The sequence below is a fragment of the Schistocerca serialis genome, chromosome 3 (genome assembly GCF_023864345.2).
Source record: "Schistocerca serialis cubense isolate TAMUIC-IGC-003099 chromosome 3, iqSchSeri2.2, whole genome shotgun sequence".
Lineage (NCBI taxonomy): Eukaryota > Metazoa > Arthropoda > Insecta > Orthoptera > Acrididae > Schistocerca > Schistocerca serialis.
This window is the reverse complement of record NC_064640.1, coordinates 378,792,049-378,819,874: the sequence shown is the minus strand read 5'-3', so window position 1 is coordinate 378,819,874 and position 27,826 is coordinate 378,792,049. Positions and strand designations below refer to the sequence as shown.

At 38.7% G+C, this 27,826-nt stretch overlaps 1 protein-coding gene across 1 annotated transcript in view; it reads right to left on the bottom strand.

Moving 5' to 3' along the window:
* LOC126470880 (mitogen-activated protein kinase kinase kinase 1-like) overlaps positions 1–27,826 on the bottom strand; it is a 177,329-nt gene that overhangs the window by 29,024 nt on the left and 120,479 nt on the right. The window contains exons 14-16 of the mRNA XM_050098902.1: positions 20,138–20,379; positions 15,180–15,383; positions 1,988–3,226 (exon numbers count right to left, since the gene is read on the bottom strand). Coding sequence (XP_049954859.1) covers positions 1,988–3,226; positions 15,180–15,383; positions 20,138–20,379 — 1,685 coding nt within the window. The remainder of the gene's footprint in view (positions 1–1,987; positions 3,227–15,179; positions 15,384–20,137; positions 20,380–27,826) is intronic.

Here is a 27,826-nt window from a genome sequence, read left to right as displayed (position 1 = left end):
GCTGGTCTGATATTCTGTAGGCTCTTACTTTGTTTATCAGGCGACAGTGCAGAACTGTATCGAACGCCTTCCGGAAGTCAGGAAAAATAGCATCTACCTGGGAGCCTGTATCTAATATTTTCTGGGTCTCATGAACAAATAAAGCGAGTTGGGTCTCACATGATCGCTGTTTCCGGAATTCATGTTGATTCCTACATAGTAGATTCTGGGTTTCCAAAAACGACATGATACTCGAGCAAAAAACATGTTTTGTGGGCATTCATAGCCCTGCAACTCATGCTTGACAGTGCTACAGATAGAACTGACAAGGCACTTAGCGTAGAAGTAGAACAGAAGGTATGGCAACTCAATTTTAATGCTAGGGGAAGAATTTCAATGCTCTCGAAGAACATTACAAACTTCGTTTTCCGATCGCTATAGCGCAAAGGGTGGGCACTACAGGTTATAGTCACAGATGGCTATGACCATAAAGAGACTAGAATTTTGACCGCCAGAAGGGAAGGAGCAGTGCCAGGAAACATACTCCACCTCCATTTCGCTGGGCAGCTGCCTAAAGCAGAACTGACACATTGTCTCATGGATTGCCAATCTCTTGTTGTGTACTAAGGATCGAAATCGAAATCCATGATGGACCTGGATTAGTCGCTTCACTTATTTCAAAATAAAAAAGGAAAACAATGAGCAATGCACAACACAAAGCAACCACAAAGTTGCTTGTTGAAGTTAGCAGAGTATTGTTAACGACGTAGTTCAGGTTCGACCTCTAGCGGTATCTGATGTGACATCAGTGCAAACCATCTGCCACCTAATTTGTCACATTAAAACTGTTTGCGTTAAACTATCCTTTGAGCTTTAGCTAACAAAAAAATGTACGCGTTTCTTTCTTATAAAATGCTAGGTCACATGGCTGAGTACTATGTTGTTCCAAATTGGGCTTTGCCACACTGCCAGTAACTGTTTACATTTTCAAAATTGTTTGCAAAGCTATTTCAAACTATCTCTGATAAATAGCTCATCTGGATACAATTTGTTACGAAACACTGTCTATTAAGTAATTTTGAGTTTTCGCATTTTGAGGCAGAATTCACATCTATTTTGCATTTATCACAAAATGCAAATTTTTCTGGACGTTACTCATAGGTCTTAAGGCATGCATTTTAGACCCATGTTAAGTGCACATTTTATTTATTGGTTTGGTCCACACTACCTCCTCCCAAAATGTGGAAAGCACAGTCTTTGCAGTAGAAGAGATGTATCAAAGATGAGCACATGCTCATAGGTATTTAGGTATGCATTTCAGAGCCCATAGACATTTTTTTCTTGTTTTAGTGTAAGGAACCTGCTTCTATAGCTTGACAGTATTTTCTTGAGACACCCCATATGAACATACTGCGTACATAACGTATTGATGCTTTATTCATTTATTAAATGTTTGTAATGTTCTATACCACCTTGTATCAACTATGAGCACAACACATGTCAACTACAATAACACTGGAATAAAAGCACAGCTCGTAACAGAATATGCTTGCGTTAAAGTCTTACTCACAATATGTTTTTTACTTTTTTTGTACCAGCTTCAGTTCTTGAATCACCTATCTGTCTAATTAACTAATTAACAATGACCTGCTCTGTAGCTAACTTTTCTTATTTATATGATCTCGCTCTACTTTCTGCCTATCTTCCAATTAAAGAATTGCTAAAACTTTAACGAAAATGATCATTTCATGATACCTTCAACAGTATACAGCACTTCCTAATATGACAAACCATGAATTTACTGATCTATACCTCCATATAGTACTGTGCACATCTAATTGACCAATGTAAGATGACAAGCTCATACCTTCCAATATTATAAAACATTAAAATGATGTGCGTGTCACAAATGTCTAAAGCATTATGCAATTATTTATAAAATCACATACACACAAATAATCATCAACACAAACAGAATTTTTTTTATCATTATTGTAAAACAACTAACCTCAGATACTAATCTGCAGTAGAAATCAGGTGCTGTGCCTTCTGTTTCTACAGAGTACTGTACATCACTTCCATCACCAGCTGTCCTTGTACTAAACACAGAAGTACAAGGCTTATCCTTATTTGCTTCCACATGACCAAAGTCCTGACAGGAAATATTGAGAGTACAGCTCATATTTTGTGCTGGCGACAACAGAGACTCACTTTCACACGTATGTGTAAAAGTTTGTACGTCTGATCCCTGACTAGAATCAGGTACCATGCTAAAGTGTTCCTCATTACAAGTTTCTGTGAAGTTTTGAGAAACTTTATCTTTACTTGTCACATTTTCCTCTTTCTTGTTTATTAAAACCAAATTTGATGCTTTTGAAAGAGAATTCATCCATTTATTTGTGGGTGAAAATGATGAAACAGGATTTGATTCTGAAAAATGCTTCAAAGACTTACATTTTTTCAAGTTTTTAAGTTCAAGGTCTTGCATCTTAGTTGCAACCATATTGGTTAATTGTTTAGATTCACTTAGAGGAACTGAATTTACTGCTCCTGTTCTATTTCTCATGTTGCTCTGAGCCACATTCCTCAAGTGAATTTGAGTTACAGATTTTGCACTCCCATTCCCACAGGAAGCTTGACTGTGAAATTGAGCTACATCCAACAGATGTTTTTTCAATGTTACTTGCAAGCTTATATCCAGGGGTGCTAACATTTCTAAGACATGATTCAGTACACCATTTTCTTTGATACTCAAGCTCGAAGACAACAAAAACACATCTTTTGCTATTTTTTTCACTGTTCTATGAGGACTGCGTAATGCTTTTACTGAAAATTCTACAACAGAAATCAGTCTTCTAAATTTATTAAGTCTGTCACCATCATCAGTCCTTTGTCCTAAATGAAACTCATCAGGGAACAGGTGAAACATTGTTTTCAACATCAGCAGCCTTCCACCTAACCACTGCCAGGAGACACTGTCTACAGTGAATGGCTCAAGAATGCAACTGAGAACAACTTCAAGACCCATTAATCTTTGAATGCTAGTGTTTCTCATCTTGAATGGATTTCCTATTTCTCTCTCAGATATTTCCGCCAGAGCTTCAGCACTCAACTGGCTTGCACGCCGATTTCGATCAGCACACTTCTTGAGCATTGTTTTTATTACTGGGTAGATTAGATCAACAAATTCCTTCAGCTGAGTTGCAGTTGAACAGCAAACACTTCTGATCAGAGTACAAAAGCTGTGCTGTAAAAAATATATTTCAGAGCTCATTAGATCATCAGCTGATGTTTTACTATCTATAGTATTTGACTAAAACTGTGAATTTGAAACATAATGTAATGTACGTCAAAATTACGAAGTGTGAAGATTCTGATGCAGCCAATAGAAATATACAAAAAGTTATACAGATAAGTTTGAATTTGGGTGATCACTTGTGAGTCATAAAAAGAAAAGTACAGACAGATGGTGGAAGGAGAGGACAGGAAGTCATGATGAGATCACCCTCATACTTACTGCCTCTGAGTTTCTTGGTGCAGATCTCTGTTGCCTGAAGGATAACTTTAGTTACAATTGGATTTGTATGTACTGAATATATAATGGCCAAACTCTCAGTACATTCATGGTACCACTACCTAGTCCCTTAGACATTAGTTTCTGAGATAGAATGTTCTCTTACAGAGTGTATTAGAAATCATCTTTCACTGTATATTTATTTAGAAAAAGGATCATGCCTCACACATAAAAAGTGAACTATAAAATTAATCTACATTCTTAAAGGTCAATTATAAAATGCTACCTGCTAGTTTTTCCTTTACAATTAGCAAATTAGCAGTCAGATGCGACGAAGGTAGAGATAGAAACTTGATGAGAAAATGACAAAGAGAGGCAATTAATGCATACAGATACTGTCCGGTATTTATATCATCCTCTAATTAGCGGACACACATACCATCAGATAAATTATTACAGTTTCTGTTGGTACAGGAAATGTCTTTTAGAAAGTTATCACTGACATACTGCCACATACAATTGCTGAAGAAGTTATTACATTATTGCACTCAAAAGGCAATGTGGACATAGATACCCATCATTTTGAAAATTATCTATTAAACTTGAATTTTCCATCCAAATGACAGATGGAATAAACTTTGGTGCCAGTGTCTAAAAGCCACACCAAACTAAGAATTCAATGCTACATTTATTGATTTTTTTGCCTTTTCTATAAAATGAGGACGTTAGTCATGAAAAGCACAGTTCTTTATGAAAGTTGATCCTAGTTCAGGAAAAAATATCCACACAGCAGCTGCTATGTGCTGCTCTTCAGGATCACTTACAGCATGCGTCACACCCTTTGTCCAAATTTACAGATCAGCAAAAGTGACTGAACACCAGCTGTTTAATTATCTCTAGAAAGTGACTAAAACTGTGCATGGCAAAATTTTCCCATTATGACAAAAGTGAATGTTATACTGAATTTCACATAATCTTTTCCATTCTTTTTGAAGAATTCTATTTGTGGGTCAGTAACTCGTGAAGTATTTGTCTTGGAAAATAGAAGTTCCGCAGCTTTCATTCTGTGTGTGTGTGTGTGTGTGTGTGTGTGTGTGTGTGTGTGTGTGTGTGTGTCAGGAGGAAAGGTACACAGTTTGTGAGGTGATAGTAATTCTGCACAAAAAACTTCACATGGACAAATGCCCTATTCCAAATAGTTTCCAAGATGCTACACATTTAATATCACTTCCAGGTTTCCCTCGAATAACTCGAAAAGCTCATCCTCCAGTGAAAACAAGTGGCAGTACAAAATTAAACTACATCAAGTTTCCTACAAAAATATGCTGTTCATTTTTCTCTAGGATTAATAGACTGTGTGAAGAGAGCACGAGAATGTTGACAATCTCGTGTGATGCAAAAGCACTGTAGCATAGGCAGTGTATGTAGGCCAAGTTGAGGTAGTTGATAGACACAAGTGCCCTGTATTAAATTGTTCACCCAACTTCCTCTATACGACTGTAGTACACTGTAAAGAACGACAATGTTTGAGTGATACCGAACACAAACAACAGTGTACATTTAATGTGTTCTATCTACAAAACCATTCGGAATAGTGCATATGCCCACACAAAGAATGAAATATAGATACACTGCGAGACAAAAAAAGTTAAACATCCAGGAGACACGGTTGGATGCCACTGTAACTTCATACACGCACACACTATCAGTAGGTATGTAAACTATGAGACTGGCAATTCTTGGTGATAAGTATAACAGCCAACTTAATGTATTGGTGCTGTTAATATTTAGTGTTGTTACCAGGACAGGTAGAGTATATAGGGGGCACTGAACAGTGTCAGATGTTGAGTGGTCACTATGAAGGACACAGAGATGCTTTGTACTTGTGAGAGAAAGCGTTAGCAGCACCAGACAAGAGTTTCACAGGAGCCTCATTGTGGGTCTCCATTTGGCCAGCTGGTCAAATTGTACAACATAATGAATTGTGGGGCATTCCGAAGTGACAGTGGGCCTACGTTGAACTGCACAAGAATGTGAGTGCAGGCATACTCATTGCCAAGGTTCTGGTTGACCATGCCATACCACCAAAGGGGAGGATTGCTGTATTGTGCACCAAGCACATCATAACCCCTTCACATCTGTGCCTGTCATCTGAGAACAAGTAATCTGAGAACAAGTAATAAAGTCCCCACAACATTTTGTCATCCCGCACCATTGGTTGGAGATTAAGTGTTTTTTTTTTTTTTTTTTTTTTTTTTTTTTGTGGTTTGAGGGCGCAAAACTTCTATGGTCATTAGCGCCCAGCCCGTGACATAGAAAACAGGAAAAAAACGAAATTTAAAATCAGCAGCAATGGGAACAAAATCATAAAATTTGAGTAACTAAAGGCAGAAGGAATGCTTAAAAATCCACTATAGAAAGGGGTTGGTTGTCCCCCAAAAAAAGCTTCAAATGACTGACGTCATTTCACTGTCACTAATAAACTGTAGAACGCGGTCAGCTGAGCGCGTGTCATCTGCTAAAATCGACGATAGATCAGGCGATAGCTGTAGACGGGAGCGTAACGGATTAAAATAGGGGCATTCAATTAAAAGGTGTCTGACCGTCCACAGCTGAGAGCAGTGGGGACAGAGTGGGGGAGGATCACCGCTTAAAAGATGTCGATGACTAAAAAGACAGTGCCCTATCCGGAGTCGAGCTAAAATTACCTCCTCCCGACGACGCGTTCGGGAGGAAGAGGTCCAAGCGCAAGGAAGGGCTTTCACTTCCCGCAATTTATTGTGGGGAAGTGTTGACCAATGCGCATGCCATAAATGAGCAGCTTGGCGACATAAAACGCTCCGTAGATCGGTAAACGGAAGAGACTGAATAGCTGGCCGAGGAAGAGAGACTGCAGCCTTGGCCGCTATATCAGCCGCCTCATTTCCACAGATACCAGCGTGTCCCGGGAGCCAGAGGAACGCCACTGAGACGCCCCCCAGGGTTGGAGATTAAGTGCATCCAGACTACAGAATTACTGTCTCATGTGTAGGCTGTCATTAACACCACAACAAAAATGGCAGCATTTGGAGTGGTGTCAAGATCAGGATGCATGGACTGCTAATGAATCGCAAAACATTGTGTTCACTAATGAATTTCTGTTCTTCACTACTCCAGATGATGGCAATTACAGCAGTGACCTGGTGAGAGATCTGATTCTTCCAATGTTATGGAGAGGCACAGTGGTGTTACTGCTGGTGTTGTTGTGTGGGGAGCCATTGCATATGACTTCAGGTCACAGCTGTTAGTGATTGAGGGAACTCTGATAGCACAACGGTCTGTTACAGATACCCTGCTTCAAAGTTTTTGCTGGGCGGGCGGTGATGATTTCAGAAGCGGCCAGTAGAGTTTGCACAGCAATAGGACCGTCATTCCATTTCACTGTCAGCTGTGAGTGAGATGGCGACTTTGGAGCACAAGGTTTCTTGTGTTCTTGAGTTCGCGAGAAGTGAGTCACAAATTGTAGTGCACCGGGCATTTCGTTCCAAATTTGGTATTCAACCACCAACTTGCAAAAGCATTGGCCACTGGTTTGAGCAATTTAAACAGACTGGGAGTGTTTGGAGAGGAAAGAGCACCGGTCGACCGCGTGTGTAACAAGATGATATCTGTCGGATTCAAGAAAGTTTTCTGCGCAGTCCCAGTAAGTCTACCAATAGAGCCAGTCGAGAACTTGGAATACCCCAACCAACAGTATGGAAAGTTCTGAGATGGCGTTTGCTGTACAAGCCCTACCGATTACAACTTGTGCAGGCTCTCAACCCCAATGACAAAGAGAAGTGTCTCGAATTTTGTTGTTATGTACTAGCAAAGATGGAGGATGACACATTTCTACAGTGTGTAATTTCTAGCAATGAAGTGATTTTCCATTTTAGTGGAAAAGTCAACAGTCACAATTGTCGCATATGAGGTTTGGAAAATCCACATTCACCATTGCAACACGAAAGAGACTCGCTGAAGATTAATGTGTTCTGTGACGTATCCTGTACAAAGGTTTGTGGACCATTTTTCTTTGCGGAAAGAACTGTACTGGGAATCACGTACCTGGACATGTTGGCACAATGGCTGTTCCCTTAAGTTATGGAAGATTCCCAGGACTTTAATTCCAACAAAATGGAGCTCCACCCCACTGGCGCCATTATGAACAAGGTTTTTGAATGACTCCCTTCCTCAGTGCTGGTTCGGCTGCAGGGGACTTCATGACCTGGCTCTGAACTTCTGGCCACCATGATCTCCTGATCTCACACCCTGCAACTATTTCTAATGGGGTCATGCGAAGGAAGCTATTTATGACCCGCCTCTACCAACCACTCTGAATGATATGTGGAACAGAATCTCTACTGCCGCGCACTCAGTAACAGCAGATACGCTTTCGCATGTGTTGGACATGTTGGCTGTACAGCCAATGGTGGCCACAATGAAGATTTATAACATTTATCACATTTCTAATTATTAAATAATTATTAAAAACTGTTTAATTACAAATTATTAAATTTATTAAATCGATATGAAACATGATGAAAAAAAATTTGAAACTTCCTCTTTTCATTGGTGTAAAGCTTGTTCATTTTGGATTTCTACTTGAATAATTATGAGGTTTTGAAAATGGGTCCATCATTTAGAATAACCCTGTATTTGTAACAAAGTTCTGGCACTTGCTACCCCCCAGTAAAGTTGTTGCGTTCAAATTATTCTCGGACCTGAGAACAGCTGAAACCCAAAGTAGAAAACTCTAAAATATTTAGCGAGGCATGGAAAAAACATCAAAAAGACAGATTAGACACATTACACAGGGAAATGTCCATTGCTGTCAACAAAAATATTTTGTCTATTGAGGTCAAAATTGAGCCTGACTATGATGTTATCTGGACATGAGCAGCAGGCCTAGGTCAACTAAAGTTAAAGCTGCTATGCAATCACTCATCGACCAGTGTGGTGTGGTGACAGAAGACTGCAAAAGAAACGCTGAAGTTTTTAATTTCACATTTAAGAAATCATTCGTGCAAGAGGATCATACAAACATACCATCGTTTGACTGTTGCACAGATTCCTGCATGGAGGAGATAGAAATAGGCACCCATGGTGTAGAGAAGCAACTGAAAGGTTGAAGACAAATAAGTCACCAGGTCCAGATGGAATACCAATTTAGTTTTACAGTGAGTACTCTGCGGCAATGGCCCCTTACTTAGCTTCCATTTATCGCGAATCTCTCATCCAGGACAAAGTCTCAAATGACTGGAAAAAAAGTGTAGGTGAAGAAAGATAAAAGAACAGACCCACATAATTACAGACCAATATCATTAACATTAGTCTGTTGCAGAATTCCTGAACACATACCGAGTTTTAATATAATACATTACCTTGAGGCAGAAAAGCTTCTGTCAACAAATCAGCATGGATTTAGAAAGCACTGCTCACCCTTTTGTCACATGATATACTGTAAACCATGGATGGAGGGCAACAGGTAGATGTCTTATTTCTAAAAAGAGTTTGACATGGTGCCTCAGTGCAGACTGTTGACGAAGGTCCAAGCACATGGATTGGGTTCCCAGATATATGAGTGGCTCGAAGACTTTTTCAGTAATAGAACCCGTTATGTTGTCCTCAATGGCAAGTGTTCATCACAGATAAGGATTTCATCAGGAGTTCCCCAGGAAAGTGTGATAGGACTGCTCCTATACTCTATATACATAAATGATCTCGCAGACTCAGTGAACACCAATTTACAGTTGTTTGCTGACGACACAGCAGTACAGGAATGTGTCATCCTTGAATGACTGTAGCGGGATACAACATGACTTGAGGGGTTTTCTAGCTGGTGTGATGAATGGCAGCTTGCACTAACTGCAGTTATTGCAGATGAGTAGGAAAAACCATCTGTAATGTTCAAGTACAGCAATAGTCATGTGCTGCTTGCACAGTCGAAATGATTAAATATCTACTCGTAATGTTGCAATACGATGTGAAATGGAATGGCGTGTGAGTTTCGTAATCACGAAAGCGAATGCTTGACTTCATTTTATTGGGAGAATTTTGGGAAAGTGTAGCTCATCTATGAAGAAGACGGTGTATAGAATGCTAGTGCAACTCATTCTTGAGTAATGCACAAGTGTTTGGGAGCCCCCCCCCAGGTTCGACTAAAGGAAGACATTGAATCAATTCAGAGGCGTTTAGCTCGATTTGTTACCAGTAGGTCAGATCAGCATGCAATATTACAGAAATGCTTCATGAACTCAAATGGGAATCCATGGAGAGAGAAAGACACTCTTTTCTCAAGGCATTGTTGCAGAAATTTAAAGAACTGCCATTTGACGCTGCCTGCAGATTAATTCTACTGCTGCCAATGTACATTTTGCGTAAGGACCATGAAGACAAGATGGAAGAAATCAGGGCTCATATGGAGGCTCATAGACAGTCATTTTCCCTTGTGTTATATCAGAGTGAAACAGAAAATGAAATGACGTAATGGTATGTGGTACCCTCCGCCGTGCTTGCAGAGTATGTATGTAGATGTAAATGTAGATAAGGAGAGTATGCAACAGCTTTGTGACACTATTTGAAACCAAATCAGTACATGCATCAGGGCCAGAAGAGGTGTGACATCATACTGATAAGCAAGCTCATATTGCTAAGTTCCTAGTACATTTGACTCGATTTCTTAATCACTAACATCACATACCTTCTCAACTCATCATGTTTCTGTTCATTTCCTCCTCTTCTTCTGGCTGCTTCACTTTTTTGTCAGACAATGTATAGTACATAAGATACGTAGAATAAAGTGTAGTTGTGGAACTTCTATTTTATAAACAATTGCAATCAGATGTGCTTTTCATTCCAATACATCCATGGTGAGGATATCCTCCAGGATGTAAAATTGCTGTTTAACTCACAAGTGCTGGAGAGTCTTGAGTACTGTTCATTTCAGTGTCTTTGATCAAATGTTAATCCAAATGATAGGAGCAGTTTTAATGTGATTGATTCTATCTTCAACGAAACTATTTAACATATGAAATGGAATAAGGCAAAATTGGAAATCAACATGATTTCTGATCATGTTTGAAGGAAGTACGAGGGCTATGCCGAAAGTTTTTAGCAGAATGTGTGAAAAAAAATTTATTTGCAAAAAAAGTTTACAACTTTTCAAAATACTCTCCATTAGCATGCATTCATTTTTCCATTCTCTGAAACCACTTATAAAATGTGTCAGTCCAAGCTTCTTTTGGGATGTCACTTAGTGCACTCTCGTACACTGCAATGGCCTCTTCATCTGATGAAAACCACTGCCCTCGAATTTTTTCCTTAGTCTTCGGGAACAGAAAGAAGTCACAGGGGGCCAGGTCAGGTGAATAGGGGGGATGGGGTAACACTCGCACTTTTTCCTTCTCCAGAAAGTCCATCATTCTGGCAGCCCTGTGCGCAGATGCATTGTCGTGATGCAGCGGAAGGTGCCCACTCTTGGACTTTGGATGCTGTGACTTCCATGTGGCCATGACTTCTGGAAGACAATCTTCCACGTACCATTCAATATTGACTGTACGACGTGTATCCAAGGTCACAGAGGTGAGATGCCCGATCTTTGTGAAAAAAGTGGGCTGCGCGCGCACGTCCCAAGGTCGAAAAACATCGCTCTTTCGAATGAAAACAACCCCATTGTCCTCTGCCTTATGGTTTACGAGCTGCTAAGAACTTTCGACATAGCCCTCGTAAGAACATCTCATTGATGACAAGGTTGTTAGAAACTGAACACGGGCTCACATTAGACAAGTATGTGGAAGAAACCAGATTGTGTCCTTCTCAAAGGAATCACCCCAGCATGCAACTTAAATCATTTAAAAAAACTTTAGGAAACATCTGGATGGCTGGATAGCAATCTGAATCCCACTACTACTGAGTTCACATACAAACAGAAATGGTTTTATAAGACTGTCCAAAGATGGGTGTCAACAAAAGGGTTCTATTTCATATTTCTCTATCCATATCTTTCTTTTCATTTTAGGATAATTTTCATTTCTCTCCCCCATTTACAACTTTTTTCCTTGTTTAGCAAGTTCTATTGTTTTCTTTTCTCTGAAATAATGTTTTCCAGGGACTGTGCGTCATGACAAAAGCTATTTAGTGCATATCTCTGAAATATTCATTCTGATGTGCTTGGACATCACCAATTTTATTGCAGTGGAGAATTATCCATGCCACTGGACCAGATTTCCTGTTCCTCATCAATATCAACATTACAAGTTTTTACAGCCAGCATATATGTGGTGTGTAATGCTCACTTGACATGAAGTCCTCCTCCTCCTCCTCCTCCTCCTCTTCCTACTTCTTCTTCTTCTTCTTCTTCTTCTTCTTCTGTTTGTACATTGTTATTATGTGTATGGTTTTACTGGATGACCATTACAGAAAAAAACCACAGGAATTTTCACAGCTTCAATAACTCTCCTAAAGACCAATTCTGTATAATTTGTAGCATTAGCACCACTGAGGTTTCTTATTAACCCAATTCCAACAATCTCTCAAAAATCTTCAAATATGACCTCACACATTTTGTGAAATGGGTTCCACAATTATAAGTGACATAGCCAACAGCTGCTTACAGTGGAGTTTTGTGGACTTTTTACTTTCTTTTTATTTCTCTTTCCCACAGCTGCCTTAAGACTGGAGTGAACCACTTATTGGTTAATGTTTTGTCTAAGGTTTTTTTTGGGCCATTCCAGAACTGCTATTCCCCCAGTTGATTGTAAGTTGTCACAGTGTTGTAACAATAAATGATTGTAGAAGTCTAGTCACATTTTGATACAGAAGTATCAATATTATACACATTTCAGAATGAAGTTTACTCATCTGGTATTTTGGATGGGTACAGTATCCATCTACAAAGAGGTTCACAGGTACACAACTTTCTGCTTTTGAAGACACACTCTACCAATATACTATCTAATTCATAATTCATTTCAATGTTATTAAATTACCAAATTATAGTATTATGCACTGACATTGCCATAAATTATAAATATAATAGTGACTATCAACGTTTGACAATCTAAGCTAACAACTGTTAAGCTTGATATCAACCTTTTTGTAAAAAAAAATCAGCATTGATTATTAATTCATAGTGAAGCTGTATACTGCCTAAATCACAGTATATGATAATGAAACAAATTTGCACAGTTATTATTACAAAGTGCAAATATTTACAAAATACATACAGAAGTCTTTACAGAAACTGCTCCAAGTTACCAACATGGATATATAGAAGGGCATGAGAGAGATCATAAATAGTGAAGTAATTAGCTTAATCCTGAACTTGAGAAACAGCCTTGTTCAGCAGAGGTATCAAATAGCCATAACAGTAACAAGACTGTTCATAGTGGGCAACTACAAATACACAAAACCATAGTAGAGAAGAAATTCCACACATGGCTCAAACACTTATCATGAGAAAGAATGCAAAACAAGGTGTTAATGGTTGTATGAATACCAACCATTGTGTTGTTTATCCAAAATATTTGATGATATCTGGCTAGAATAGCCTATGGATTATCATACAGTTTAATGTATAAACATTTACATGTTTGTGACACATTTTTGTATTAATTTGTAAATGAAAATGTATAAAAATTTTTAATTATTCCTCATCCTTCAGGACTACTATACTTAGGATTTGAGGAAGGAACATTAGTTCATCAGTTCTTTTGTTTTTCTGATATGTTCCACATCTTTGAGGATCACCTCACTATAGGCCTATGGAATGAACGCTGTACCTAATATATTTCAAGAAGCACAGAGGAGACTATTTGTCAGAGAAATATACGTTTGTATGATCAAACAAACTGAGGTTTGAATCAAGTCTGTACTCAGATTTTTCTGCTGTGACTCAGCACCTGTGCCATAAAAGGAAGGAGGAACAGGGTTTAACATCCCATCAACAATAAAATCTTCAGAGATGGAGCACAAGCTTTGATTGGGGAAGGAAATTGGCAATTTCAGTTTGAAGGAACCAATAATATTTGCCATAAGAGAGTTAGAGAAATCACAGAAGACCTACATCTGGATGGTTGGATGAAAATCTGAAACTTTATTCCGTCAAATATGAGTTTAATGTCTTCCTACTGCGCCACCTCGCTACGTGTCTGTGCCATGACCAAGCACACTCATTCTTATATAGCCCACATATCCTAGCTTAGCTGAACAACTTCCAATTTCTTTCAGGTTAAGAAAAATGTTGCTCTCTAGTATTGATTTTAGAGAGTATAGTTATCTATGGAGTGGAGACTTGGACTACTACTATGAAACATCTAAAAAAACTGCAAGCAGTACAAATGGACTCGAGAAGATCAGGAATAATTCCTAAAAAAGAGAAAATAAGAAACACTGAAATAATAAAAAGAATGGAAATAAGAAAGACTACATGACATGATTGATGGAAGGAAGTTACAATGGTACAGGCATGTAAGAAGAATGGAGGAATCCAGAGTACCGAAAATGATCCTGGAATGGGAACCAGAGAACAGGACGCCCTATGACCACCTGGCTCCAAAAATAACAATTGACAATGGAAGAATTGGCACAGAGCAACAAGATCAAAACACCTGGAGAGACATCTTGAGGTGATGAATTAACATCTTATGTAACAGATGCAATAATATCCTGGTGTTTGTTATGTTGGAGAAAAACCTTTGTATAGAAGAAAATCCCAATAAAATAAAAAATAAAAAATAGGAGAAAAGTTTTGACTGATTCAGAAGACTACCTCTTCACAGGTACCTTATTTCAAAAGTGATGTCTGCCAAATGGTGAAGTCACCATCTATAAAACATTTAACAGAACTGCAATGTGATGTGATGACTGATGGGAAACCATGCTGATTAATAGTGGGAACAGATGGGGAGGAAAAATTCGAGTGCAATTCTAGTATGCACATAAATATTAAAAACATAAAATGTAACTGTGCAAAAAGAACTTGTTCATCCAAATCTTTTAGCCTCATAAATTAAATTTTAACTTTAACAGTAACCATTAGAGATGATTTTTACAAAAATTAAGTAAAGTACATCTGGTCTATGAAATGAACCACTTTTACCCTATAAATATATGTGTTTATGCATCATTTTTCCTCCTTGTTTGGTAAGTAACTCCCTACTATCAGTATATAGTCAGGGTGCACTCAATGTCTGTGAATTACACCAAGGGAGTTACTCAGTTCCTGTTATTTTTATTATTTGCACAATGACATCCTACAGATTGCTGGATTATTACAGTAACAGTGTATATTCAGTCTTCAAGACAATGTGTGTATGTGCCTGCTTTATTGTCCCAGTCACATACAGATTTCGAACAATGCTTCTAATGTGTTTCCCAGCAGGAATACTTCAAGAAACACATGGCAGACCTCTATGGGGAGGAGATGGTTTTCTATGTCCAGAAGTTGGACAAGCTACAACTCACCTTGAGAATGGCTGTAAGACCGTCAGCCGAAATATCGAAACAAGAATTAATAATATCCTGGTTGCATGCCCGAAAGGTGATAGAATAGTGCTCTAGATATTTGAAACTTATTATATTAATAAAGTAATTAAGCTAAAATGGGGAAATAAAAAGCAGTTTGGTTGAAACATAACTTATATATTACAATTCTTATTTACATACTCACCACACAAGTAGAATAAACTTTGAAAATAGGATCTCCCACAAGCATAGCTAAAATCTTCGCACAACAGCGAATAACTTTTTGTTGCCATTCTTCATTACTAAGCTGAACTTGTCGATGAAGTTCATCTTGCAACAGCTGCAAGCCACGCTCTCTCTGTTTCCAATCTTGAGAGTACAGCAAAGTTACTAGATCTGAGCCCAGTATCTAAAACAAAAATGTTCCCCGCCACTTTAGTTATACAGCATTTATTTTATGCTAAAGTGTTCAAGACAACTATGACTCTTTTCTTAAAGATGACAAATATATCAATGGTATCAGAAATGACAATGATATTGGTGACAGAAGAGGAATATCAATTTACTTATCAAGTGGAGTAGCACAGTGAATGGCACAAATAAAGGAACCAGAGTTGAACTTCTAGCTTACAAAATTTTAAAGCAGTTTCTCTGTCAAGACTAGATGTATACAGTATCTGATCAAAAGTGTCCAGACATTGCAATGCAAGCGGGATTACAAACAAGAGGTGGACCCACCATTATAAAAGAGATGGGGAGTATTGTGTTGTCCACAGAGAAGCACTAACAGCAGAATGGGTCTGTCAGGAAGCTCAGTGACTTCGGACATGGACTAGTTGCTGGATGTCAGCGGGTATTGCAAACAGTGAGGTATGGAGGTGGTGGCGTAAGCCCCTTTCCACCAAAGTGAACGAAAGTGAATGCACAACAGCGAAGGGGAATTCTTTTTGGCTTTCAAAATGGTAAAGAGCAGTAATCACTTGTCATTTCCATTCTAGCTTTATTATACCAGATCCAGTCCAGATTTCACTTAATACCTAGCCATTATCAATGCAGTATTTTGGAGTACATATACATGCTCTAGTATGTCTACATCTGTTGTTGAGACTCCTGTTACAGTAATGTTACAAAGCAAAGTGACAGTGGTAATTCACACAGGAGTTCACCTCCACTGTTTGGGATGAGGTTCCGACATCCCATAAAATATCCATTGAAGCATTCCACAGAACAATTGGACATTTGCATAACAACAATAGCCCTATGGCCCTTGTTAAGTCCCATAGTGTTCAGAGCCATTTGAACCTATGGCCCTGTTGTACAGACTTCTGTCAAATCTTATCAGTAATTGCAAGAGGAACAAGAGCAATGAAGTCAACACATCTGCAATTACCAATTAGTGTGGCATATTAATATAATACTAAAATCATAAAATAAATGAAAAATTACAATAGTGACTTGAAACTACACAAAAGATTAAAACATTTTTGAAAGTCTTGCAATTCCCAGGAACAATATCTCGCCAGCATCGATATCGATAAAAGGCAAAAAATCGCCGGGATTCTTAATACTCAGGATAGACATACATCATTAAGTTTGCATATTTCGCCTGTAAGTGATGGCAATATGAGGGATGTGTCTGCTGATAAACACAAATAAAACAGTTTCTGTGACAGTCACTTGATTATTTTGTCACTACACGTTTCAATGGTTTACACCATCATCTTTAGCTGGTGAACTGTTTATTTATATGTGCTGTAGCCTAAGCTACTAGTAGTGCATGTGAGTGTGAGTGCACTAAGTGTGGTGTCACTGTGTGTGTGCTCTTGAATTGACTGCAAATTGTATCATGTGGGCCGGCTCCTGGAGGCCGCCTGTGGGAGGCATGGGTGCGGCGCAGTCTCCACCGCTCTGCCGCGCCATCTGTCAGCGACTCATGCCTATATATACGTGCGGAGCAGCACTGACTGACACTCTCCAGGTTCTTCGAGTTTTCACCGCTCACATCTGTTGTCCTGAACCTTGTTATGTGTGGAGTAGTGAGAGACTTATTTCCTTTATTGTTCTGAGGTTTATGAATAAAGCAGTAGTTGTGTTGCTTGGATCGGTTTCGTGTATTACTTGGTTATTACAACATGGCTGGGTTTGATGAAGAATACAGACACCTTTACACAGTAGCAGACCAAGGGCAGTGTAGGTTATTTTGCATCTTTTGCTAATGATAAAAATTCTTTACTTAGAAAAGGCACTTGGAGAGGTTAAAAAACAGGAATTTCTGACAGTGAATTGTACTTACAGGGATGGCAGTCATAAAAAGTCTGCAGACTTTTTGTGAACTTTGGGAAGCCATCTGTTGATGATCCTGTTGAGCTAACACTTGGTGGGCATTGTATCACATGTGTGTGGCAGACAAAGTAAGAGAAAACCATGTCCACATTGAGTGTTTATCACACCATTCCACGTGTAAAATGCAGTCTCTTGTGTGGAATTCATGGAACCATTTAAAATGCTTTATCCCAAAGAAACAGAAACCTAGTGGACAAATAACCCAGGTCAAGTACTATTCTCATTTTTGATTGCAAGGCTATTCGGAGCAGCCGACTTGATAGCAGTAAGAATGGAAAATGGGAAACTTCCCATGTAACAGGCACATACTTAGAGATAATGACTTTGCAGTACCCCACGAGTTTGAAATATGAGATGCAAACAACAGAGGAGGTGTGAGTCCAATGGGTATCTGGCCAGCTCCCGAATTCAGCAAGCCAAGTCAAGAGCCACCAGCTCTAGTACTGACAGCACATTCTGAATCTGTTCAGTAGCTAACATCGTCTCCATACAGGGAATGTTTGAAGCAATTCAAAGAACACTACAGCAGAATCAAAGGAGACAGCCACAAAAGTTTTGTTCTTGGAAAAAAAAAGGAGAGAGAGAAAAAACATGGGAAGCAATCTTCTAGGCATTGGAAATCTGATACGAATTTAAATGAGAATAATGCTTCAAGTGTGCAGTCTGAAGTAGAAGACAAATGGCTCTGAGCTCTATGGGACTTAACATCTGAGGTCATCAGTCTCCTAGAACTTAGAACTACTTAAACCTAACTAACCTAAGTACATCACACACATCCATGCCTGAGGCAGGATTCAAACCTGCGACCGTAGCGGTCGTGCGGTTCCAGACGATAGCGCCTAGAACCGCTTGGCCACTCCGGCCAGCGAAGTAGAAGACACTGAATGCAAATTCTGCAGTGGTTTCTCTGAAGATTAACTTTGATAAATGGGCATAGTGCATGGAATGCAATCCTTGGGCTCAAGAAAAATGTTAACTTGAAAAAGAGCTTTGGATGCCCTGACTGCACCTTTTTTGCACAACAAATGCAGAAAAAATGTTGGAGAGTCAGTAAGGAAGAAATTTGTTATTATTTGGGGATGTACCTGTTCTTATAGTGGTTGATATGCATTTTTCTGGCTGTCTTTATTAGGACACCATTTCTATTTAGACTCAAATTAGCTTTATGCTTTTTTCAAATTTACATGTCTTAAATGTTAGGTAACATAAACAACAAACATACAGTTATATCTACTATTGTAATATGAAGTCAAGTAAAGGTAATCTCACCACTCTATCTGGTAGCACAGGCATAAGCTAATACGTTTTTGACCCTGTGTGCCGATTGCAGGGGGGGGATTTAATATCCTCAACCAACCAATATCAATCACAGCTCAGAGGCACTACAGATCTTAGTTGGTGATCACAACCAGAGGTGTCCGTAGGATGTCACATGGCCACGCTGCCCGCAGCAAAAGTCCTAGTAGGTACTCTTGATTTTAGTCTAGTATAGTCCGCTGCATGAGCTACTATCAATCATGCCATTCTATTTATTGGATTGGACCCTGCACTGTACCTGGACATTCTTGTACTCATTATATCAGCTTTCATTCAGTGCTCTGCTCTTGACGAACTTGGCTTTGTTTGTGGATTATGTGTCCATATCAGAAGTGGAGAGACAAACTTTGGTTTTCCTATGATTTCTGCAAAAGTATCATATTGTCAACCTGGTGGCTGCTTCAGTTCACTTTGTGTATCATACCGTCTTAACATTGCTGTAGACACAGTAAATGTTGTCTTGTAGTATCCTGATCTAACAGTTAATCTGCAAACTTAGTCCTTTGGTAGATCCTAGTAGAATACACTATGGAGAAATTTGTAGTTTGTTGTCGATCTGTTTTTGTATCCATACACATGTAGTGTCCACTTGTTAAAGTTTCTACAATACAGAACTATAATCCACAATCCTACATTGATTGCGTAACTGGTTTGGAGAGACTAAGCTGAGAAGTGATTTCAAATGTGGAGCTGAGGACTGCAGCTAATCACATGTGGTTTCTCTTTCCTGCAATGTAGTCATGCACTTGGCTGCTAATGCTGAGGGCCACCTTCAGGTGCTAAAGGCATTTGATTCTGTATTGGAAGAGGTCCTCATGACAGTTAAGGAGCATTAAGTCACAGCTGCAGCTCAAAACACAATGGTGAATCCAATGGAGCCATACTACTTGAGTTATTCTGTGCTGCATCTAGGCAAAGTCAAGTGATACACTGTCAGTGTCATCTTTGTCTACATCTACAACAATATCCCTTAAGGAACCTCCAGAAGTGTGCCAGGACGTACTTAAGGTAACTCAATTGCTTTCCACTTTACGTTCTGCATGGGAAGATCAACTGTCCATAAGCCTCAATATGAGCTAGAATTTCTCTGATTTTATGACCACAGTCATATATAATATCTTCCTTGCCTTTCCTTGGCACTTGGGTTCTTAGAATGTTAACACTAATCCTCTTCATGATATATGAAACCTCTTTTGCAGTACTTGAAAGAAGAACTGGATGAGCATCTCTGTGGAGCTGTCATACTCAATAATTGAAACTGTGACAAAACATGCAGCTCTTCTTCAGGCTGGTTTACCTCCTCTACTAAAGCAACTTTGTAACAACCCAAACTAATAAACAGTTATCAAGAATCAAACGAAAAAGAGTTTTCTGCGCAACAATTTTTGTAGATGATTTACATTTTCTTAAGATTCTCCCAACAAATTGCTGACAATATTTTCTGCTCCGTTAACTACTTTATATTCTTCAGGGTAAGAACATCACATTAAAGGAATAACCCACCTTAATCCAATCTGCTGCCATACTCATATGCTGAAGCGGGATAGGACTCGATGTGTCAGATAATTTTGTGTTCATCGATGATGTTCTAACAGCCTTATTTTTTGACATTTTGGGCCTTTTGGAATTATGATCAGAAGATAACAGTACATTTTCCTGTAAATTGGGAACAGATTTCTCCATCCAAGGATGACGACACAGTGGACAAAGTACTGCTTCACTTTGCTGGACACATTCAGCAGCCCCTGCGAAAAAGAATAACACAAAAATTAGCATTCATAAGGAAATAGAGACCAAACATACTATTTATATAGCTACAACAGCTGCTTTGGCATGTTCACCTGTTTTGGATCCTCAGAGTGTGCAGAAGCAATGGTGATTAAGCATGGAGAATGAAAAACAATAAATTATGTTTTATAATGTAACTCTAGAACACTGTTCTCTTATTAAATAAAATTATTTTTTAAATTAAATGTTTGTTTACATTCTTTATTTACACAGCTTGATATCCTCTTAAAGAAATGATCCAATATGAATTTCTTTACAGTGAAACAATACGAGTAACACATTTCGGTTTGAAATGTTGCAGGCTACACAATTTTTGCACTTATTCATTGTGTAGTATCTGGCAAATACTATCACCACAGCCTTGAAACAATTTTTGGTATAAGTAAAAGTTCCAAATCAAATTTCAGCACATTCAAGGAAAAATCAAAATACTACGGAATTACAAAAAAAAAATTACACTAATTAGGCTTATTTATACAAGGCTGTGCAAAGGCATTGTGCCAGGGTGGCACAGTGGTTAGCGCGTCTGCCTAGTGAGCAGGTGACACGGTTTCGAATCCCAGCCTTGGTACAAACTTTCATTCGTCTCTTCAGCCTGCATATATACACCATAGATGTTTCAGACTTCAAAAGGTCTCTGGAACCATTTGTTTCATTCGATTCTTCATAAGACTCATTATCTTTAGTCACATGAGGCAACAGTACACCATCCCTTTGACAATATGATGACAAACTTATAAGAAAGTGCGGGTGTGTCCCAGGGAAGTTTGCTGGGACCCTTGCTGTTCATGTTGTATATTAAATGACCTTGCAGACAATATTAATAGCAACCTCATAATTTTTCGCAGATGATGCAGTTATCTACAATGAAGTACTGTCTGAAAGAAGTTGCATAAATGTTCAATCTGATCTTGATAAGATTTCAAAGTTGTGCAAAGATTGGCAACTTGCTTTAAGTGTTCATAAATGCAAAACTGTGCACTTCACAAAATGGAGAAAAAAAAAAAAACAAAACAAAAAAAACATAGTAACCAGTTACAATTGGCCAACTCGTACAAATAGTTGGGTGTAACACGTAGTAATATGAAAAGGAATGATCACATAAGCTCAGCTGTGGGTAAAACAGATGGTAGACTTTGGGTTATTGGTAGAATACTGGGGAAGTGCGATTAGTCTACAAATCACTTGTGTGACCCATTCTAGAATACTGCTCAGATGCGTGGGATCTGCACTAAACAAGACTAACAGGGGATACTGAACATATGCAGAGGAGGGAAGCACAAATTGTCACAGCTTTATTTGACCTGTGAGAGAGTGGCACAGAGATAATGAAGAAACTGAGCTGTCAGACTCTTTAAGGTAGACTATCCTGAGAAAGTCTACAAACAAAATTTCAAGAACCTGCTTTAAATGATGACTCTAAGAATATACTACAACTCCTTACATATCACTTACATAGAAATCATGAGGTAAAGATTACAATAATTACAGCACGTGCAGAGACATTCAATCAATCATTCTTCCTGAACTCTGTAAGTGAATGGAACAGGAAGAAACCCTAATAACTGACACTATAGAACATACCCTCTTCCTTGCATTTCACAGTGGTTTGCAGAGTACAGATATAGATGTAGATCTATATGTACTCAGAAGTAAATTTGTGGCTTTAAAAGGAGCTCCCCATCTGCATTATTAGCATAAGTTATAAAGTAAATGAGGAATATAAAAAGTTTGAAATTTTATCTGAATTTGGGACACAAAGTAGACAACAAACTTCTGATTGAAGAAGTATTCACGAAAGACATAACAGTTATACAGTAAAAGAATTTTTTTTTCTTTCTACTGACTATACAGTAAATTTCTTTTTACAAAATGACAGTCTGTCCAGAAAACCACAACTTGGAATATGTCTGGTAAGACAAAAGAAATTATTCATATTCTAAAGGAAGACAAAAACTTAATGGTGTTGGGAATTTTACAACATGAAAATGAAGAAGATGAGGAAAAATACTGTGGGAGCATTTACTGAAGTAAAGGAGTGAAAGGGGAAGCACCCCGACAGACTTTTGCACAGAGCACAATTTAACCATTGCTAACACTTGGTTTCAGAAACATAAAATAAGGTTGTATATATGGAAGAGACCTGGAGACAGCAAAAGGTTTCCAGGTAGTTTACATAATGGTAAGTTAGATTTTGAACCCAGATTTTAAACTGCACAACATTTCCAGATGCAGATGTGGATTCAGACCATAACTTATTGGTTGTGGACAGGATAAAGAAAGGAAATTAAGGAGGTGTGATCTACATACATGGAAAGAACAACTGGTTGTTGAGAATTTGAAAAGGAGTGATATGCAATGATTGACTGAGGCAGGGGAAAGGAACACAACAGAAGATAAACGGTAGTTCTGAGAGGTGCAATAGTGAAGGCAGCAGAGGATCAAATAGGCAAAAAGGCAAGGCACAGTAGAAATCTTTATTTAGCATATTATATATTCAATGTGATGGACAAAAGGAGAAAATATGAAAACACAATAAGTGAAGCAGGCCAAAGGGAACACCGTCATCTGCGTGCCAGAAGTAGATGACATTTCCTCAGAATTACTGAGATCTTTGGGAGAGCGTACCATGACAAAACTATTTCACCTGTTATAAAAGATATACAATAGAGGGGAAATACGCTAATGTTTCAAGAAGAATGTAATAATTCCAATTCCAAAGATGGCAGGTAATGACAGGTGAGAGTATTAGAGAACTGTAAGTTTAATAAGTCATGGTTGAAAATTGCTGACATGAATTATTTACAGAAGAATGGAAAGACTGAAGTCAATACTTGGAGGGGGAGGGGGGGGGGGGGGGAGGTCAGTTTAGATCCAGGAGGAATATATGCACATACTGTGCAATGCAGATCTTATGACTAATATTAGAAGATAAACTGAAGAAATGTAAACATATATATATATATATATATATATATATATATATATATATATATATATATATATATATATATATATATATATATATATATATATATATATATATATATAGAGGGAAACATTCCACGTGGGAAAAATATATCTAAAAAGAAAGATGATGAAACTTACCAAACAAAAGCGCTGGCAGGTCGATAGACACACAAACAAACACAAACATACACACAAAATTCTAGCTTTCGCAACCAATGGTTGCCTTGTCAGGAAAGAGGGAAGGAGAAGGAAAGACAAAAGGATATGGGTTTTAAGGGAGAGGGTAAGGAGTCATTCCAATCCCGGGAGCAGAAAGACTTACCTTAGGGGGAAAAAAGGACAGGTATACACTCGCACACACACACATATCCATCCACACATTCACAGACACAAGCAGACCTGCTTGTGTCTGTGTATGTGTGGATGGATATGTGTGTGTGTGCGAGTGTATACCTGTCCTTTTTTCCCCCTAAGGTAAGTCTTTCCGCTCCCGGGATTGGAATGACTCCTTACCCTCTCCCTTAAAACCCATATCCTTTTGTCTTTCCTTCTCCTTCCCTCTTTCCTGACGAGGCAACCATTGGTTACGAAAGCTAGAATTTTGTGTGTATGTTTGTGTTTGTTTGTGTGTCTATCGACCTGCCAGCGCTTTTGTTTGGTAAGTTTCATCATCTTTCTTTTTATATATATATATATATATATATATATATATATATATATATATATATATATATATATATATAGTTATAATAGAGGGAAACATTCCACGTAGGAAATATATATCTAAAAACAAAGATGATGTGACTTACCAAATGAAAGTGCTGGCAGGTCGACAGACACACAAACAAACACAAACATACACACAAAATTCAAGCTTTCGCAACAAACTGTTGCCTCATCAGGAAAGAGGGAAGGAGAGGGGAAGACGAAAGGAAGTGGTTTTAAAGGAGAGGGTAAGGAGTCATTCCAATCCCGGGAGCGGAAAGACTTACCTTAGGGGGAAAAAAGGACAGGTATACACTCGCACACACGCACATATCCATCCACACATACAGACACAAGCAGACATATATATATATATAGAGAGAGAGAGAGAGAGAGAGAGAGAGAGAACACTTTTGACAAAGTTGAGTGGAACACACACTTTCAAATTCTGAAGGTAGCAGGGATCTAAAGGTTATCAACAACTTATACAGAAACCATATGGCAGTTGTAACAGACAAGGGAATGAAAGGCAAGCAATAGATGAGAAGGGGGTTAAGACAGGGTTGTAGCCTCTCTTCAATGCCATTCAATTTGTACATTGAGCAAGCTGTGATGGATACCAAGGAGAACTTTAGAAAGAGAATTAAGGTTCAGGTAGAAGGAAGTGAAACTTTGAGGTTTGTTGATAGTACTGTAGTTCTGTCAGAGACACCCAAGGGCTTGGAAGATCCGTTGTACAAAATAGATAGTCTTGCTATAAGGTTGTAAAATGAACATCAAGAAAAGTAAATTGAGGAGAGTGCAACATAACTGAGGGAATCACAACTGAAAATGAGGCACTAAAAGCAATTGACAAGTTTCACTATCACGAAAGCAAAGTAGCTAATAATGGCTGAAGTGCATAGGATATAAAATGCATATTGGAAATAGCAAGATACATATAGAAACTGAAGCAATTAATTAAAATTTGTGTCACAGCTGGGACTTAAACCTAGGTCGCCTGTTTACTTGGCAGATGTGCTAACCACCGCATTATCACCGTAGCATTGTGGCTACCACAGCTGCAGGGGCTACCCTAGTCCAATGCCCTCCCTAACATAAACTTTAGTTCACACCTTCAGCTCATTTTCCCCTTCTCCAATCGCCAGTACTGCCAAGGCTCTCTTTAACATTGGAATCACACTCCAGATTTTTATATAATGGGGAAATCCTGCCTGTACCTCAGGTGAGAATGATCTATTGAACTGATGGAATTACATATTACATGTGACATAAGAGTCTTAATTTTATCTTTGATAAGGATAGAAGCTGAAGCAATTTGTACCACAGCCAATACTTGAACCCAGTCTACTGCTTATTAGGCAGATGTACTAACCACTACACCACTGTAGCAGTGTGGCTACCACTGTTGCATGTACTACCCTAGTCTTATGCTCTCCCAAACACACACATCAATTCACACCTGCAGCCCAATTTCCCCTTCTTAAATCGTCAGTACTACTGAGGCTCTCCAACATTGGAGTAACACCCCATCTTTATCACGGTTAAAGATGAGACTCGTGTGTCTACAGTAAAATGTAATTACATCAGATTAACAGCAAGAAAAATGAGCCTTCAGTTTCTCCCAGCTTAGTTTTTGAATGAACTGTCCACAGGTGCATTGCTGGTTCACAGTGCCCATTGGACAATATGAACCAGCAGAACACCCGTGGACTGTTCGATCAGCAAGAAAAGTGGTTCTGTACTTTGGCATTGTATATGAGTGAAATGTAAATGATAAACAGTCCATAAAAGAAGAGAATAGAAGTTTTTGAAATGTCGTGCAACACAGGAATATTGAAGATTAGATGGGTAGATTGGACAACTTAATAATAAGGCACTGGATTAAATTGAGGAGGACAGAAGGGATCAGTTGATAGGACATATCCTGAAGCATCACGAAATTGTCAATATGGTAATGGAGGGAAGCATGTGTGTGGAGGGTGGCAAAGGCTTAACTACAGTAAGCAAGTTTGAATGGATGTAGGTTGCAGTAGTTATGAGGAGATGAAGAGACTTACGCAGGATCACAGGATAGACTACATACTGAAGACCACAGCTGTCTAGTAACTTAATATTCAGTGTGTGAGAGTTAAGCTGAATAAGACCACATTTTTATCATGATTAACTAAGAATAGTGTATATACTTTGTCCGATCAAAAATACCTGGGCACCCATTAGTGGACATTAATAAGGGGTGTAGTCACCCTTTGCCTTTATGATGACTTGAGCTCTGCTGGGGACACACTCATCAATTGGATGCCTGAATGTCTGTAGAGGAATGACAGCCCATTATTTCTCAAAATCTGAAATCGGAGAATGTACTGCTGCCAGATGCAGGTGCCCAGAGAGATGCTGGCATTCTAATTCATTCCAATCGTATTCCATCGGGTTCAGTTCAGTACTCTGGGCAGGGCACACCACTCCATTTCAGAAATGATGATGTCCACAAAACAATGCCTCACAGATGCTGCCTTATGACACGGTGCATTGCCATGATGATACAATCAATCACAATCTCCGAACTGTTCCTCTGCTGTACACAGATTACAATGCTGTAAAATGTGTCCATATCCTTCCACATTTAGCATTTTCTTAAGTCCAATAAGGGACAATGCCCAACCACAAAAAACAACCTTATACTGTAACATCACCACCTTCGTACTTCACTGTTGGCACTACACATGATGGCAGTTAACATTCTCCACATATTCGCCTTCCATTGGATTGCCACAAGGTGTAGTGTGATTGAGTGACACGCTCAAGCTGGCGTGTACCACCAGTGGCTCATGCTCAACTGTACCAGTTATGGTACCAGTAATACACTGAAGTATGATGTATTATGTATTACCTATTAGCCAAGTGACCCTTCAACGAGAGAGCATTCTGAACAAATGTGATATCACACAATTTGTAATTTATTTAGTGTAAAATTATTTTATGTAATCTCTTATTGCTTTAAAAGAATAGACTTGCACCACTTCCTTAATAAAAGGCCACTATATTAAAATAGTATGACCACCAACCCATGGTCAGAATCAGTAAAGTCTAATGCTGGAAAGCAACAAAATTCACACTGCCCCACAGGAAGAAACAGAATTCTTAGCACTGGTGTGAATGTGTTATTCACCGTAAATCAATCATTTCCCGTCATCTAATGTCAAGTGGCATTGCCTTTACACTACTTCAAGCATCATTTAGAATTAACTACACTAAAGGAATGTTAAGAGAGTTTATAACGAGCTGGTCAACGATTGTACCCCATTCTTTTTACCTTCCTATGTGCAGTCATTGTGGTAGCTGCATTGCCAGAAGCACTTCCTACCATTCCTACCATTGATTTAATGTGATTCTTTACAAGTACCCTTTGTAATGCTAGATGTTCCCTATTTGTCAGTACATCAGATCTACCTGGTCTCAGTTCAGCTGAGGTTGATCCTTCGCCTACCCATATCACAACCACATCACCAACAGTCAACTTGGGCAGCTTTAGAAAGGTTTAAATGTCCCTGATGAATTTGTTACTCAGATGACAATCAATGACTAGTCCATATTCAAAGTCACTGAGCTCTCCCGAGCAGCCTATTCTGCTGTTACTACTTCTCTACTGACAACAAAATACTGCCTGCCTCCTTTTATAATGGTGAACCCAGCCTGTCATAACATCTGGTGGTCTATTCCACAATTCAT